At 43.8% G+C, this 18,623-nt stretch overlaps 1 protein-coding gene across 1 annotated transcript in view; it reads right to left on the bottom strand.

Moving 5' to 3' along the window:
• The window catches only part of LOC130123149 (regulating synaptic membrane exocytosis protein 1-like), a 148,027-nt gene that overhangs the window by 33,438 nt on the left and 95,966 nt on the right, over positions 1 to 18,623 (bottom strand). Inside the window, exons 14-20 of the mRNA XM_056292278.1 lie at positions 18,001 to 18,131; positions 17,096 to 17,267; positions 8,091 to 8,244; positions 7,643 to 7,699; positions 3,214 to 3,379; positions 1,450 to 1,554; positions 554 to 613 (exon numbers count right to left, since the gene is read on the bottom strand). Coding sequence (XP_056148253.1) covers positions 554 to 613; positions 1,450 to 1,554; positions 3,214 to 3,379; positions 7,643 to 7,699; positions 8,091 to 8,244; positions 17,096 to 17,267; positions 18,001 to 18,131 — 845 coding nt within the window. The remainder of the gene's footprint in view (positions 1 to 553; positions 614 to 1,449; positions 1,555 to 3,213; positions 3,380 to 7,642; positions 7,700 to 8,090; positions 8,245 to 17,095; positions 17,268 to 18,000; positions 18,132 to 18,623) is intronic.

Here is an 18,623-nt window from a genome sequence, read left to right as displayed (position 1 = left end):
GCTTCATAGACAGGAGTGCACGTGAAGAGACGTAACATCGTAACATCATTCTCCAATTCTCTGTGAATAGTACACATGGCCATTGTATCTCTAGTTAAAGGTCACACCAATTTGCATATGAAACTGATCGTTGTGTTCAGTCATTATGCAAATGTGCTATTAATAAGGTGGGGGATACCTGCGGTCAGTTGAGATTGATGAAAGATACTTGGATGAGTGATGAAACGTTTCTTCCACTAAACGCTGTGTCCAGATGAACTGATTCACCTTTCTGTGACACTCTTGTGCTATTTGACGTTGATACACTTCAATAAGGGACAGAATTTGCAAACAGGTATTTTTTTGCAAGTGGGATAATGAAACAGTCAGTCAGAAGTCTGACATACCGTCAGTGTATACTGCATCTATTGATAACAGCAAATTATTATTTGAGTAAAAAGTATGTAGTACAGATTCCTTGCTTACGTAGTGTGTAGTAATGGTGGTATGTGGTTTTTGGACACAGCCCGTGACTGACCCAAGCAGTAACAGGTGCCATGATTGGCTGGTTTACCTGGTATGTAGGCACTCAGCACTTTTGCCCCGCATTGATTGGTGGATCATGATGACCTCACTGTGGTTACCATGGGGATGGATGACATGAGGAAATCAACAACAGAGTCAAAAAACCAGAAAGAAAGAGGGTGAACAGGAAGGGGAGGCCACTGCCAGCCCAAACACACCCACAAGCACACATATAGACACAAATGTGTACACACACACACACACACACACACACACACACACACACACACACACACACTGTTACATGCCAGGCAGGGGCCAAGTGCTTGTTGAGTGTGTGTTTTTATTCCCTACTGCTTGGTGACATAACACACACACAATAACCCACAGGCACACTGTGTAGCACCATGAAGCCAAAGAAATGTGCAGTCATTGACGTAAAACACTTGCAGACGACTGATGAGGCTACACTTTACACCGAATGAAGGTCAGCTGATATGCAACGCTACACGATATCCAAACAAAGAGAAACATAAACATCAAGAAATGCATGATTAATAAATAAAACGAAAATACAAGAACTAGACTTGCTATAAAAAAGACTGGGAATCCGCAAATAATACATTTATGGTTGGAGTTGGAACTAAAATTTGCAATACAGCCCTTCTCCAGTTCCTTCTGTGTCTTTCTCTGACATGCAAAGAAAAAAAAAAAAAACTTACAACCCCACTGTCTCGTACAAAAACACGCACATACAATATGTCATATCTGCACGCACGCACGCACGCACGCACGCACACACACACACACACACACACACACACACACACACACATGCAGTTTCAAACACACTCATACACGCTGACTATCAAACACACACAGCATGTGCCTGTGGCGTAATGTGTTACTCACATATAAGTGATGATTATACACACAAACACACACCTGTCATCCAGATATTCTTCCTCTTGGTGGTGGCCTCTGCCAGAGTCATAGTAGCGTGTCGGGGAGCGAGACCGCCGACTCTGAGGAAGCTCATCATCCAGACTCCTGATGGACGGACAGACAAAGAGACAGAAAGAGAGACACATACATGTGGACAGAGACAGACAGGGAGACAGACAGACAGGATGACAGACAAAGACAAGACGATCGGAGAGAAAGAAAGAAAAAGAAAGAAAGAAAGACAGACAGACAGAGGAAGCAATGAGAGATGAGGGGAGGAGGGAGGAGGAGAGAATAGAGGGGAGACGGGAAGAGAGGAGCAGGTGATGGATAGCCAAACAGACGGAGGAAGAAAGAGGAATAAAAAACAGGAGGACACAGAGACAGACCGACAGTGAGACAGACGGTTGGTGGGTGGTTAGGAAGCGTTCGAACAGACACTTGGCTCTCCATTGTGCTCTCAGTCTAAGTGCGAGCTAATTTGGCTAAGCCAGTAAAAGCAATGTTGGCAGCACAGTCTGTTCTGCATCAGACAGGCCAAACAAACCTGCGCCTTAATATCAGTCAGCCATTTCATTAGTATATGGACTCAATCTGCTCGCTTCCGGACAACTTCTCGTCTCTATCCAGTCCCTTTCTCGAACTTCTCTGTCCCTCTTTTCCTCCCTTACCCCTTTTCCAACGGCTAGCTTGCTTTTAGCTCTGGCTAGACTAAGTACGACAGGAGTAACTGTGAACCGTGCTGTCATTCTCAGACGTCCCTTTACATGTTATTTCTAAACATCATTTGTATAATTCTAAGAAAGAAAGAAAAAGGTGCTTCCAAGACAGCCTTCATCCTAAACTGATGCTCTATGAACAACAGTTTGCAAAACTTTCAATAATTAATGTGAGCTACGTAGGAGAGAATATAAAAATTGAATTTGACTAAAAGAAATATGTTCAGCATTAAAAGATAACCGTGTTTTTACAAGCTGGGTTTTGTTTCACAGTTTCCTCCATCATACATTTCAGTTATGATGTCATTTTCCTCCTGGCTTCATTCAGTAGATGTTGGACAGGGGACCACCGCTGGACTCAGCTTTACAACGGTGTCTTATGGGACAAGTGAACAGAAGTCTTAAACGTGAAAACAAACCCCCCTAGTGTCTCAGCCAGACTGTGTCCATGACTGTTCATTATTTATGACTTCCCTATTGTGCTGGCCGGCTAGTTTATGGATGTTACTACTACCTATGGTAAGTACAGGCTGCCACTTCCTGCAGGGTGAACCAGGAAGTAGATCAGCAATGTCACCTACAATTGATCATATTGGACATTTCACGTCATACCTTTTAACTTTCACTTCCATATACGTGGTTTAGATAATTGGGTTAAATTGGACTTGTTGAAACATGTCTGACACTCCTGTTCACTTGTCCTCATTGTCCCCCATTGTAAAGCTGAGTCCAGTGGTGGTCCCCCATCCAACATCTACTGAATGAAGCCAGCAGGAAAATGACATCATAACTGTGCTATGACGGTGTATGATTGAAAAAAATTAGAATGTAAGATTCCGGTTGTAGAAAAAGAGAATTATCCTTTAAACATTTTTTGTTTCTTTCTTTCCAATTGTCTTTAGCCAGGACAGTTCCTTCAACAAGCACATCTTTCACTGCTAGCAGAACAGTAAAAGTGCCCTGTGGATGTGGATACCCCCTGTACGTTCCCCAACTCCACCCTTCATCATCATCATCATCATCATCATCATGGCCACCGACGTACCTTTGAGCGGGGACGTTGGGCGGTCGTGAGCGCATGCGGCCCTGCTCCTCGCGGTGCGGCGACACGGAGCGTGAGCGCAGGTGGTAGCCGCTGCTCCGCTGCTGCTCTGGTACCTCTAGTTTGGATGAGGGCTCGCGCTGTCTCTCCCGGCCACGGCCATCTGCTGCTGGGTGGGTGAACACACACACACACACACACACACACACACACACACACACACACACACACACACCAAAGTATGTTCATGTAAAGAAATGAATGTCCACACACCAAAGACACAAAAAGGAAAGTAAAACTGCTTTTTGTGAGTGATAACTTTCAGATGTAGCTGTTGTAGAAGTCGTGGTTTTATCACATTCACTGATCCCCTTTTTAAAGCCCACAGCCTTTTGGAAAGGTTTAAAGGTGGCTGACATCTACACTGGCTCCAGCTGTATGTAGCATTACTTCAGGATGAGTGTAAGATGGAGTTAAGGCTGGGCGACATGGCCTGCAAATAATATTGCGATAATTTTTTAGGCTATGTCGCGATAAACGATATATGTCACGATACTTTGAAATCTCTTCTAAAGCACTTCATAACTGCTCGATTTAAACCTCTGCTGCATACAATCACACCAGTGTGAGGAGTCTAGTAGTCCCTGGAGCCTTCCTGTTTATATTTATTAGTGGTTTCTCTTGAAACAATTTTAAATTGTCATGCAAAAAGGGGTAACTCCCAAACAAGTTAAATTTAACAAAACAGTATTCAAACCAGGCAGTTGACTTTTAACACCTGTTAAATGAAAATAAATAAAGGCACGATGTAGGCCTACATATTGTAGCCTTGTTCTACAGAGCTCGAGCTCAACAAAGACCCTTAACAACAAGCACAAAACGGTCCAGACCCACGGTGCTATTTGTCATCTTTATTTGTTGTCCTCTATGTGTCCATACATCAGTTGCGAGGGCGTCCTACTAAACTTCCCTCCCAGGTCGTCCATGAGTGAGTGAGTGACCACAATTTGCGACGCACAGCCCACGGCAGCAGTTGCGCGCACGGTGGGAAAAACAGAGCTCAAAGCAACAAATCCAGTGCTGGTTCTTTTCAGGACCAATTCATCCGCCTCCATCTTCTATTACCGTTCCCAAACTCAACACATAAAAACTCACTTTGGTGCTTCACTTCTTTCGCTCTCTCCAGGCTCTTTCCCTGTTCCCTCCAGATACGAAAACAGAAGCCTCACCTGTATACCTCACACACACTAGCCCAGGAGAGTGGTCTGGATGGGCGGGCGAGTTTGTGCAACTTATGTATGTGAGTTTTTTTGTGTGTCTTTGTCGGGGAGAGAGCCACAGGAGAGAGCGGGAGAAGCGAAACTCCAAAGCGAGTCTCATGCTGGCGGTGGCTTAAAAAGGTTACATGACAATTTGTACTCGATGTTGACAATATAGTCATTTACTACATCCAACATAGAATAAACCACAATACCCCGAGTATATTCGATATATCACCCACTCCCTGGTGAGGTGAATTCTGAAATGGCTTCAACAATGTGTTACATCTAAGGTTTTACAATACATGGGACCCATAATGGAATTATGTCACACTGAGATGTGACACTCAACCTAACCTTAAAACCACTAAGTGTGTGTTTCGGAAAATATAAGGTAAATTTCACAGAAGAGCAAAATCTCAATATTATTTATTTATTTTGCAAAATTATTAACTTTAGTTTGAAGATTACGAACCAATTTTATATTAAAATTTATTTTCATCCTATGCTAAGTTTTGGCTTTTGTTATGGTGGGGTTACTTTGATCACATCAAGGAAAACCTACTACAACTATCACTACTACTACTATCACTACTACTACTACTACTACCACCACCACCACTACTTTCAGCTGCTCCCATTAGGGGTCGCCACAGCGGATCATCCGTTTCCATCTCTGCGTTCCATCTCTACCTCTTCATCTTTCTCTGTCACACCAGCCACCTGCATGTCCTCCCTCACCACATCCATAAACCTCCTCTTTGGCCTTTCGCTTTCCCTCTTGCCTGGCAGCTCCATATTCAGCATCCTTCTCCCAATATACTCAGCATCTCTCCTCCACACATGTCCAAACCATCTCAATCTTGCCTTTCTTGCTTTGTCTCCAAACCGTCCAACCTGAGCTGTTCCTCTAATATACTCGTTCTTAATCCTGTCCTTCTTCATCACTCCCAATGAAAATCTTAGCATCTTCAACTCTGCCACCTCCAGCTCTGCCTCCTGTCTTTTCGTCAGTGCCACTATCACCAAACCATATAACATAGCTGGTCTCACTATAATCTTGTAAATCTTCCCTTTAACTCTCGCTGGTACCCTTCTGTAGCAAATCCCTCCTGACACTCTTCTCCACCCACTCCACCCTGCCTGCACCATCTTCTTCACCTCTCTTCCGCACTCCCCATTACTTTGAACAGCTGACCCAAAGTATTTAAACTCATCCACCTTCCTCGCCTCTACTCCTTGCATCCTCACCATTACTCTGTCCCCCCTCTCGTTCACACATATGTATTCTGTCTTGCTCCTACTGACTTGCATCCCTCTTCTCTCCAGTGCATACCTCCACCTCTCCAGCCTCTCCTCAACCTGCTCCCTACTCTCGCTACAGATCACATCGAAGAAAACCAAAGTTGTCTATTTTGTGGATAACAGATATAATAATGGCAATAATCACTCTGAAAGTGTAAACTCTGGAATATTAGAGCGAAGTGCTGTTTATCTGTACAGCTTTATTCGTCTGTTGTGTTAAAAGTCAGTAGTGGAGCATCTGGGTGAAAACTAACAGGCTAATTGGTATATTTCTTTGAAGAAAAAAAGGTGGTGCCTTAGGAGGACAGTCTCTGGAGATGGAATATAAATAGCAGATTGACTGATAGGCCTTGATGGAGTTTGTTTGAAGCTGCTTTTTTTGTGTGTGTTTTTCCTCACAGGGTCATTGGCTTCATTACAAGAGAACAGCGGCTCCAAACTCACAGCAGGGCGCCCAGTTTGTTTTAAAACGTGATATCAAGGTTTCTCATTTCACCTCTCCTTACCATGCATGGGAAATCAACATAAAAAAATAGCATTATGTGCTGTCTGTTGTCGTTCCTTCTCACTTGCTCTCCCTTTCTCTAACTCAATCACACACACACACACACACACACACACACACACACACACACACACACACACACAAAGAAATATGGCCGTTTCATCATCCATGGAAGTAGCCCAACAAAATCAGATCTGATATGAGGAAATGGTTGTTTGGACGGAGTATTGCTGCTCGTTGTTCTCTCTTGGCAGAGCAACGCCTCGATGGAATGGCGTCCGGACGGTGATCCCTGGGTCACCGTCCTGCACCAACGCGGTCATCATGTCAGCGTTTCCTGATTGTGGGGTTATTTGTGGCAGCACGCTAACACGTCACATAGGCCACACATGTGACTTGAACATTTTTACAGTTGAGTACATCGTTTTAAAAATCTTAATTATGTCCTTTGAAATACATCTTTTCCTCTCTGCAAATTTTTGAGCTGTATCCAGAGACATGGGTGTGTTAGTTTAACTGTTAGGTTTGCTTTTTTATATATATTTATTAAGGGTTAGGAAGAAATATTTAGCCAAAATGTATTAACTGCAGTATTAAACTGATATTATAACATATATTACTCAGTTTTTTTTGGGGGGGGGGGTTCCCCCCTTTTTCTTCCCAGTTGTAACAGGCCCATTACTCCACTCTTCCGAGCCGTCCTGGTCACTGCTCCACCCCCTCTACAGATCCGGGGAGGGCTGCAGACTACCACATGCCTCCTCCGATACATGTGGAATCGCCAGCCGCTTCTTTTCACCTGACAGTGAGGAGTTTCACCAGGGGACGTAGCGCGTGGGAGGATCACACTATTCCCCCCAGTTCCCCCTCCCCCCTGAACAGGCACCCCGACCGACCAGAGGACGCGCTAGTGCAGCGACCAGGACACATACCGACATCCCACAGCCAATTGTGTCTGTAGGGACGCCCGACCAAGCCGGAGGTAACACGGGGATTCGAACCGGCAATCCCAGTGTTGGTAGACAACGGAATGGACCGCCACGCCACCCAAATGTCTATATAATACTCAGTTTAACAGTTATGTCTGAGCACTGTGTCCATAGATTCCACAGCTGGCCGCAGAGCATGGAGATATCGCTGATATGTGTGTTCATATCGCAGTGGAAATGGTGCTGGAATCGTTCAGTACAACAGATGTTCAAATCAAATCCAGAATAATTCAGATGAACTCTAACAAATGCAGTTAGCTTGAAGGTAAAACTCAGGGGGCAAAGAATAGTTTTGATTCTGAAACTGTCCACCGCAAATAACCAGGGAAGTGTCGAGAAACGCTGCATGTGACCCTGATGCGGCCCCCACCCACCTTTGTTTACTACTGGTGTACCCTCACCAAACTCAGGCTCTGATACACGCTGAGAACCTACGCACACAGCCATGGACAAACCCACATGTACTCACACACACACACACACACACACACACACACACACACACACACACACACACACACACACACACACACACAAAGTGACAGAGTGACAAACATTAGAGCAGTGTAAACACACAACATTTATACTCTATATAGATGAGCCCACCACTGCATACATGTCATCTTTTTCACAGTCGCACAAGTGAACATCCTAACAATAAGATACACAAACACAGAATTGAAATAGCTAACAAAAACAGTCACGCATAACCACATACAAAGAATAACCAACAAACAAATACATAGATACTCATATTTATAAATACATGTACACCCACCCATCCAGGTATGTAATCACACACACACAGTGTCACAGACTTACGCTGCAGCTTCTTGCTGGGGGTGTCAGGGTGTGTGTGTCTACGGGGCAGGTACGGGGAGGGTCGGGGTAGGGGTATTGAGGAGACGTCGTGGGTCTGGAGGGGGTACCAGTGAGGTTTGTCATCCAGTAAGGCCGTCTCCAGCTCTATCAGAACCTGGAACAGGAAACATCTTTAGGCCTTCGGCTGACGATATGTTTCACAGGGAACAACAACAAGCAGAACAGGACAGAATCCAACCACTTGGATAAATCCTGGGAAGACTGAGCGACAAATAGCGTGTGTGTGTGTGTGTTTGAGTGTGTGTGTGTGTACATAAAGATATATGTAGTCATATTGTCATACATTGTAATACATATATACATCTCACATCCATCCAGGCCGATATGATCATCATAAGCCAAGTCAACTTATAGTTTTGTTTTGTTTTTCCTTTTATTTGGATGATGTCTAAATAGCAATCATGTAATGAAACAGACAACCTGTCCATTTTACTGGATTTAGTTGACTGACAAACAGTCATCTATTGTCGGCTGCTGTACTATAATAAAATATCATCTGCTTCAAACAGGAATATTAAAATACACTATGTATTACAGTCACGTGACTTAGTGTTGTCTAAGTACATTTATAATAACATCACGCCAAAGCCTAAAACTGAATGTAAGCCTATGACACTATATCTGCTGATTTCAGAGGCAGATTTTCAGATTTTTCTTTTCTTTTCTTTTCTAAAATGTTTCCCCTTTTTTCTCCCCAATTGAATTTATGAACAACTACTCCACTCTTCCGAGCCATCCCAGTCGCTGCTCCACCCCCTCTGCCAATCCAGGGAGGGCTGCACACTACCACATGCCTCCTCCGATACATGTGGAGTCGCCAGCCGCTTTTCACCTGACAGTGAGGAGTTTCGCCAGGGGGACGTGGCGCGTGAGAGGATCATACTATTCCCCCCCCCCCCCCCCCCCCCGAATAGGTGCCCCCGACCAACCAGAGGAGGCGCCAGCGCAGCGACCAGGACACATACCCACATCTGGCTTCCCACCTGCAGACACGGCTAATTGTCTCTGTGGGGACGGACGCCCGACCAAGCTGGAGGTAACACAGGGATTCGAACCGGCGATCCCCATGTTAGTAGGCAATAGAATAGACCGCCACACCACCCAGATGCCCCTAATTTTCAGCTTTTCGGGGTGGAGGGTGCACTGCCTTGTATTATGGGAATTATTGTAGAGATAAACTAACATTTTAAGCTTAGATTTTCTGAATTACTTTAGTTTTAAAATAAACCCAACTTTTTGATCACAATAACCAGATTACTTAAACAGTGTTAGTATAGGAATGATTCTGTCCATTGACTTTTGACCACTATTAGTGGTTATGGTTTGTGTGTGTGTGTGTGTGTGTGTGTGTGTGTGTGTGTGTGTGTGTGTGTGTAAGGTAGAAGAGGTGGAGAGAGAGAGTGGGGGGGGTGGGTGAAAGAGAGACAGATATAATTTAGTGAGCAGAAGCTGACATGTCTGAAAAATCTGCATTACTGAGAGTTAATCTATCAACCTGACGACTCAGCAGACGTCCAAAACAAAACAAACCTCTGCCAAGACTGACCCGCTCCCTCCGAACCCCCCCCCCACAACAGACTTTTTTTATATTTATGTATTAACATTATTACATTCCATGATGATTTGTTTGTCTTATTTGGATAAAACATGTAAGAGAGAGTTTGCCCGTTGTTGTTTTTCTTTTTTTTTCTTTTGGAGACCATCTGTTCTTTTTGTTTTCAGGATATTGACTGAAAATGTCAAATACTGTCCTCAGAAATCTGGTGAGAATCCATCTGTCCAGCTTCCAGATACCTTGCTGACAGGCGGACAGAAAGGACAAACCAGCACAAAAACAGAACGTCCCTCATGGAGTTAATTATGAGTTCAAAGAATGACAGTGTCATTCATCTGTGTGTGTGTGTGTTTATGACAGTGAGTGTTTGTCTGTGCATGTGTGTTCGTGAACGATAGCATTGTATGGGAGTTTAAAGTGGTTATCATTAATTTCTTTAATACTTTGCTTTCATACTGCAAATCCCAGCACTCCTTTCAAAATGGATGTGATCCTAAACATGCAGAAAGTGTTCACGTGTGGGTCAAAACTTTCAATGGTCGCAGATTTTGGTGCAACACCAACAAAATAATCCAGCGGTAGCATGTATATTTTGGAGAAAGAAGACTGATCAACAGTGTCATCTGACACAAAAAGACATTAATCCATGTAAACATACATTTAAACCTAATGAGGCAGTAATTAGAGGGAAAGTTATTTCATAATCTTTCATAAGAAAAAACAAGAACAAAACTACGAAGCAATTTAGAAAACAAAATAAAAGAATTAACAGGTAACTGTGCAAACAACCCTACAGAGCACCCTTGGAATGAATTACAAACCCTCAAATTTCAATTTAATAATCTACTGACAAAAAAGAAAAATTAATTTCTCCCCCAACAACTGAGATACAAGAACTACGAATAACATAATAAGTAAATTCTAGCAAATCTACTTCAACGCAATAAAGAGAAATCAATTATAACAACAGTAAGGAATTAAGCAGGGAAATATACACAATCAACTCAAGCAATAAATGATACTTTCCAAACTTTTTATAGCAATCTATATTCCCCGAAAATAATCCTAACCCAACAAATATTTGCTTGTTTCTAGATAATTTGCTACTACCACAAATATCCACAGATCAAGCAGACATTTTCGATGCTCCATTAACACTTCCTGTACTATGCTCTTACACAAATGCCTAATAACAAAGCACCCTGACCATATGAATTCCCGGCTGAATTCCTTAAACACTTCTGGCAGACACTGACCCCAGTTTTCTTTAAGATGGTAGCCAAAATTAAAGACAAAGGTCACCCCCCCAACACACACACACACACACACACACACACACACACACACACTGCTGCTATAAAAGTCTTATTAATACTGGACAAGGACCCAACTCTTCTCTCTAGTTACCGCCCCATATCGTTAGCCAACACAGATATTAACATCATCTCCAAGGACACTGGCATCTTCCATCCTTAATCCTCAATACTTCCATCCTTAATCCATAATGACAAAACCAGCTTCATCAAGGGACAACCTTCCAGTAACAACATCAGAAGACTTTTAAATTTAATCAACATTTCGCAACACAGCAAAGTAAAGACAATTGTAGTTTCATTAGATCCAGCGAGCGACCCTGAGCAGGATAAGCGGTTTGGATAATGGATGGATGGATAGATGCAGAGAAAGCATTTGATAATGTAAGCTTGATTTTTCTTTTCACTGTTTTACAAAAGCTCAGATTTGGAAAGTCGTTTATTCACTGGATAATAACACTATATAATATGCCCAAGGCCACTGTCCCCACTAAACGGATCACAACATAAAGGTTCATGCTGCACAGGGGAATAAGCTAGGGATGCCCACTCTCTCCCTTACTTTTTGACATTTTCATTGAACACCTTGCTTGTGCCATCTGACAAAACCATAAAATAAAAGGGATTTACACTGCAAACGAAGAACACAAAATTAATTTGTATGCCGATAATATCTTACTGCATCTTCAAGACCCACAAAACTCACCGCAGGAAGAAATCAATGCTATTAACAACTTCTAACAAATCTCAGACTACACCATAAACTGGTTTAAATCAACTATTCTTCCTCTCTCAGTGAACTTATGGAATCCTGCAACCCAAGACACACATCATTCTTTTTACCTTTGGTAACATCAGATATCTGGGTATTAACATCTCCTCCAGACTGTCAGAGTTAACTCAGCTCAATTTTACCCTACTATTAAATGGGTTAAATGGGTTTTACTGCAGGTTTGAAAAGCAAACTTTCACACCCCTCACTCTCCCCGGCCACAACACACAACCAACTGCACTCCCTGCCAGCCACTCGCCCTCCCCACCGAACCCCTACCCGCACTCAGGATCTGTGTTGAGGATGGCGTGTCAACCTCCTGTCTGAAAGTCTGTGCTGACCAGCTGGCCTCCATTTTCACACTGATATTCAACAGATTACTGGAGCTGTGTGAAGTCCCCTCCTGCTTCAAGAGCTCCACTATCATCCCAGTTCCCAAAAAAACCCCGTATCACAGGATTAAATGACGACAGGCCCATTGCCCTAATGTCTGTGGTCATGAAATACTTCGAGAGACTGGTGTTGGCCCACTTGAAGGAAATTGCAGGCCCCCTGCTCAACCCCCTGCAGTTTTCCTACCGGGCAAACAGGTCAGTGGAGGATGCAGTCAACATGGGACTGCACTACACTTTCCAACACCTTGACTCCTCGGGGACATACGCAAGGGTCCTGTTTGTGGACTTCAGCTCAGCATTCAACACCGTCATCCCAGATATCTTCCACTCCAAACTCACCTGGCTCATTGTACCAGCCCCCATCTGCCAGTGGATTAAAAACTTCCTGATTGTCTGGGTAGTGTAGCGGTCTATTCCGTTGCCTACCAACAAGGGGATCGCTGGTTCAAATCCCCATGTTACCTCCGGCTTGCTCAGGCAGCCCTACAGACACAATTGGCCGTGTCTGCAGGTGGGAAGCTGGATGTGGTTATGTGTCCTGGTTGCTGCACTAGCGCCTCCTCTGGTCGGTCGGGGTGCCTGTTCGGGGGGGAGGGGGAACTGAGGGGAATAGTGTGATCCTCCCACACGCTACCTTTCCTTTGCGAAATTCCTCACTGTAAGGTGAAAAGAAGCGGTTGGTGACTCCGTGTGTATCTGAGGAAGCATGTAGCAGTCTGCAGCCCTCCCCGGATCGGCAGAGAGGGTGGAGCAGTGACCGGGATGGCTCGGAAGAACGGGGTAATTGGCCAGGTGCAATTGGGGAGAAAAAGGGGGAAAGAAAAAAAAACTTCCCGACAGACAGGAGGCAGCTGGTGAGGCTGGGGAAAATCACATACAGCACCCGGACAATCAGTCTGGCGCCTCCCAGGGATGTGTGCTCTCCTCTGTACTTTTCTCCCTCTACACAAATAAGTGCACCTCAGGTGACCCATCTGTTAAACTCCTGAAGTTTGCGGACAACACAACCATCATTGGCCTTATCCGGGATGGTGACAAGTCTGCATATAGACGGGAGGTTGATCAGCTGGCCCTCTGGTGCGGCCATAACAACCTGGAGCTGAACACAACAGTGGAGATGACAGTGGACTTCAGGAGAAGCTCTCCAACACTGTCCCCCCTCACCATACTCAACAGCATGGTGTCTGTGGTGAAAACCTATAGATTTCTGGGTTCCACAATCTCCCAGGACCTAAGGTGGGCATCCAACATACTAGACACAATCATCAAAAAGGTCACACAGAGGATGTACTTTCTCCACCAGCTCAAGATGTTCAACCTGCCTCAGGAACTGCTGATTCAGTTCTACACTGCAATAATCCAGTCTGTCTTCTGCACATCCATCACTGTCTGGTTTAGATTTGCCACCAAACAGGACAGGGGCAGACTAAAATGGACAATTAAGTCTGCAGAAAAAATCATTGGTGCCAACCTGCCTTACATTCAGGACTTATACACCTCCAGAGTCAGGAAACGGGCAGGAAACATCACTGTAGACCCATCACACTCTAGTCATAACCTGTTCCAACTCCTCCTCTCTGGTAGGTGCTACAGAGCACCGTACCCAACAACAACCAGATATAAAAACAGTTCAAATGAACGCTTAACACAGTCAAATAAATCCAACGATTTTGTATAAACTGTACTGTACATTGTACATATGCTGGTACGCTCTGCCATGTCCATCTACCTCAGGCATGTATGTAAGTAACCTGCTAACATTTCTTTCAGTATCCCTGATATATTCTCTGCACCATTGCACTTGATCGCCTCTTATTTCACCTGTATATAGTCAATTCTTGTGTATATATCTGAAGATTGTGTTGTAGTGTTGTTATTCTATGTGAAGTACAATGGGAGAGCCACAAAACCGAAGTCAAATTCAATGTATGTGCAAACCGACATGGCTAATAAACATGATTCTGATTCTGTTAGAAAAAATCAGCAATTATCTGAAGCGATGGTCTAACCTTCCCCTCTCTCTAACAGTACAAATAGCAACCATCAACATGAAAGTTGTACCTCAAATCATTAACCTCTTTTCAGATCAAACCTACAGCCAAATGATTCCACTCACTGAATTCCGTCATATCACACGTCTACTGAAAAATAAAAAGAATCAGTCTTTCCACTTTACAGAAAAATAAACTCGGGGGGGCCTAGATGTACCCAATTTTTCTTCACTACTATCTGGCAAAACAATTACAATATCTCATTAAATGGATCCACTGTAACCCGACTCATATATCTTGGCTTAAATTAGAACAAGCAGAATGCAACTACATAACACAAGAGAGCTTTCCCCATAGCTGCCCCCTCCCTCTTGGAACTCTCTCCCGAAGCACATCAGACTATACTGATCTGTCCACGTTTAAATCATTAATCAAAACTCACCTTTTCAGAGTGGCTTTTAATGTGTGATTAATGTTGTTTGTTTTATGTTTTTGTGTGTTGCTTTTATGTTCATTTTAACTCATGTAAAGCGTCTTTGAGTATTCTGAAAAGTGCTGTATAAGTAAAATGTATTATCATTATTATTATTATTACATAAAAATCTCTGATTTACCTTTCATTGGCTAAAACATCAACCATAAAAAAAAAACTAAAAAAAAAACACTCATTCCAACTCTGACAGCCTGGTGGAAAACACTTGAAATGAGCAAATCACAACTGACTCCTTGCATTTATACCCCTTTCTGGCACAACCCGGATTTTCAGCTTAACAAATCTCCCCTTCACTTCAACACATGGGAACAAAAAAGAATCATACATCTCCTCCATCTACTTTAAGACAACTCATTTATCTCATTTAAAGACATGATCCAGAGGTATTGGGTCAGAGGGAGAAACTTTCTTCAATACCTACAAATTAAATCAGTTAGTAAAAATAATATCAATATAATAAGTAATCCACTCCAACCACCCCAACCAACAGAGCAGATCATAGAATACTCTGCATCCACCAAAATTCTTTCAAATTTATATAAATTAATCTCCAGATAGATAACAACATCCACCTGCCAACTGCTAAATGTGAAAGATATTTATCTCTCCCATCTGACACCAACTTCTGGACACTGGTCTGCAGAAATTCATCTGAAATGACAAGAGAATACAAATCTACAACTAATCCAGTATAAAATCCTCCACAGAACTCACATAAAATGGTGTAAAAAAATACATAAAATTGGTCTCTCAACACAGATAAACGTTCACAATGCACTCTAAGCACCACAAACAACTAAATCCACTGCTCATGGCTCTGTCCATCCGTACAACACTTTCAGTTGAAGGTAACACAGAAGCTCTCCTCAATCTTGGGCTGGGGCATCCCTCTCTCTCTGTCATTATGCATACTTGGTGATTTATCCTCAGTTGAACTTCCACCAAAACACACAAAACTCACACTGGTTGCCCTAGCTATTGCCAAGTTATCCTTATAAACTGGAAAACTAAACAAACAGTAAAATCAATCATGGTTAAATCTTCTCACAAACATAGTATACCAATGGAAAATATATCTGCCTCTCTAGGAAAGCAAATGTCACACTTTTTGAAAACTTGGACTCCATTTATCACAAATCTCAATCTCAATTTCGATTGTGCCTCTTAGCGAATGCCACTATCAGACTCACTCATACTTACACAAGCAGTCAAATACATGTCATACACTCAACATTTCACAACAACACTGTCGCACATTTTACCCAACACCTCATCCATTAACACTGCTCATTTACAAAGCTAATTATCTACCTCCCCTTCCCTTCCTAACCCTTTTCTCCTCTCTCCCCCCTCTATATCTCTTACATAGAAAACCCACTCAAGTCCGGGTAGCATGGAGGTCTATTCCGTTGCCTGCCAACACGGGGCTCTCCAGTTCAAATCCCCGTGTTACCTCCGGTTTGGTCGGGCGTCTATACAGACACAATTGGCCGTGTCTGCAAGTGGGAAGCCGGATGTAGGTGCGTCCTGGTCGCTGCACTAGCGCCTTCTCTGGTCGGTCGGGGCGCCTGTTTTGGGGAGGGGGAACTGGGGGAAATAGCATGATCCTCCCACATGCTACATCCCCATGGTGAAACTCCTCACTGTCAGGCGAAATAAAGCGGTTGGCGACTCCACATGTATCGAAGGAGGCATGTGGTAGTCTGCAGCCCTCCCCAGATCTGCAGAGGCGATGGAGCAGCGACCGGGACAGCTTGGAAGAGTGGGGTAATTGGACAGATACAATTGGAGAGAAAAAGGGAGAAAACATCCAAAAAAAAAAGAAAAGAAAACCCATCCACCCACGCAAACACACACACACACACACACACACACACACACACACACACACACACACACCTATCCACACGCATATGTACTAAAATAAGAAACTCTAAGCCAACCGTTTTTTGTTATATTGTTGTGCTGCTGTTTTTTTGTTGTTGTTATGATTGCTGCTGCTTTGACAATCTAGTTCTTCCTCTTGTGCTGCATCATATAGTATGTCTTCATGTTGGTCACTTGTAATATAAACAAAAAAATGATGATTAAACCTAATTAAACATTATATAATTATCAGTGTTGTATTTTAGTGCCTAACGCTTTCTCTTCCACATGAGACACGCAAGTTCCTTCTTCTTCCTCTTTTCCTTTTGTGGCAGACTTGACACATTTACAGACGCCATGACATTTGAATACTTAGCTGGGACGGCAGATCCCCAACAGCATATAGAGAGGAGCAGCTCCAGAATGCTAACACATCCAATCTCTATTGCTACTAAAATGTCAGCAGGAAACAGGTATCAAATACGACTTTTTTTTTTTAAACGTGAAAAAATACAGATAACCACTTTAAACCCACGCGTGCAAGCCTGTGCGTCTGGTACCTCTCCCATGAAGCTGCTGTCCTCCTCCGGCAGCCTTGGCTGGTCCCAGACGGTCAGCTCCAGCATGTGGTTGCGGAAGTCCCTGCGATGGACATGGGTGTAGACGAACGTCTGGTTCCACTTGGGCTCGCCGCTCTTCTTCACTGTCTTGGTCCTCCGCTTACTCTTGTCGCTGTGGGCACGTACGCGCACGCGTACATACACATACACATACACACACACACACACACACACTCTCACATGGTCAGAGACACAAACACATGTACAGCTGCTGTTTAACAGTTAAACGCATTACCCAACAATGTTTCCATCCATCATTCATCTATTATAATAGATAATGCTGGAGCCTATCCCAGCAGTCATTGGGCGGCAGGTGGGGAGACACCCTGGACAGACTGCCAGGCCATCACAGGGCCCACACACACACATACACATACACACACACACACACCTAGGGGACAATTTAGTACGGCCGATTCACCTGACCTACATGTCTTTGGACTGTGGGAGGAAACCGGAGCACCCGGAGGAAACCCACGCAGACACGGGGAGAACATGCACTCCTCACAGAGGATGACCTGGGACGACCCCCCCCCCCCAAGGTTGGACTACCCCGGGGTTCGAACCAAACAATATTTGCCATAGTTAACACTCTTTAATTTTACTTGTATTACTTATTTTGATTTTATTTAAAGTGTGTGCTATATATAAAACGTGATTTGTATGTGAACAATGGAACGCCATCAAACACTGTTACAATGTCAAAACTGAGTGTAATGGACAATGTAGGGACTGTTACCACACATTTGTTTTTTAGCAACTTGTCTGCTGTCTTAACAGTTTAAACACACGTACATTTAAACACACATACATCAAATAGACAGAGATTGTCCGGCTGGGCATACCTGCGGTCCGGGAGGAAATACATTTTGATGTAGGGGTTCCGGGGCTTTCCGTCTAGCCGAGGAGGCAGTTCTACAGCCTGCACTACGTTGATTATTAGCTGGTGACCCACCTTGTCATACCAGAGCTTCACCTGCAGGACACACACACACACACACACACACACACACACACACACACACACACACACACACACACACATTATAATTTTTTTTGGGGTGGGGGGGTATTTATCTCCCCTTTTCACGTCGCTTTTTGCTTGTCCGACATTAGTGAATTGGCTTCTTATCTCAAATTAACTCACTGCAGCTGAACGGGGTCAAAATTTTGTTACTCGTAGCGTTTTATGTAGGGAGTATATGAAATCGTGCTCGGAGCCTCTCCCCACGAGTCTGCTCTAGTCTGTCTCTAGTCTGTCCCTATCCCCCTTTTTCTCCCAAATTGTATCCGGCCAATTACCCTATTTTCCAAGCCGTCCTGGTCACCGTTCCACCCCCTCTGCCGAGCCGGGGAGGACTGAAAACTACCACGTCTTCTTGTGGCGTCGCCAGCCGCTTCTCTTCACCTGACAGTGAAGAGTTTCGCCAGGGGAATGTAGTGCGTGGGAGGATCACGCTATTCCCCC

The sequence above is a fragment of the Lampris incognitus genome, chromosome 13, assembly GCF_029633865.1.
Source record: "Lampris incognitus isolate fLamInc1 chromosome 13, fLamInc1.hap2, whole genome shotgun sequence".
Lineage (NCBI taxonomy): Eukaryota > Metazoa > Chordata > Actinopteri > Lampriformes > Lampridae > Lampris > Lampris incognitus.
The sequence above is the reverse complement of the archived record's forward strand: the minus strand, read 5'-3'. Positions and strand labels throughout refer to the sequence as shown.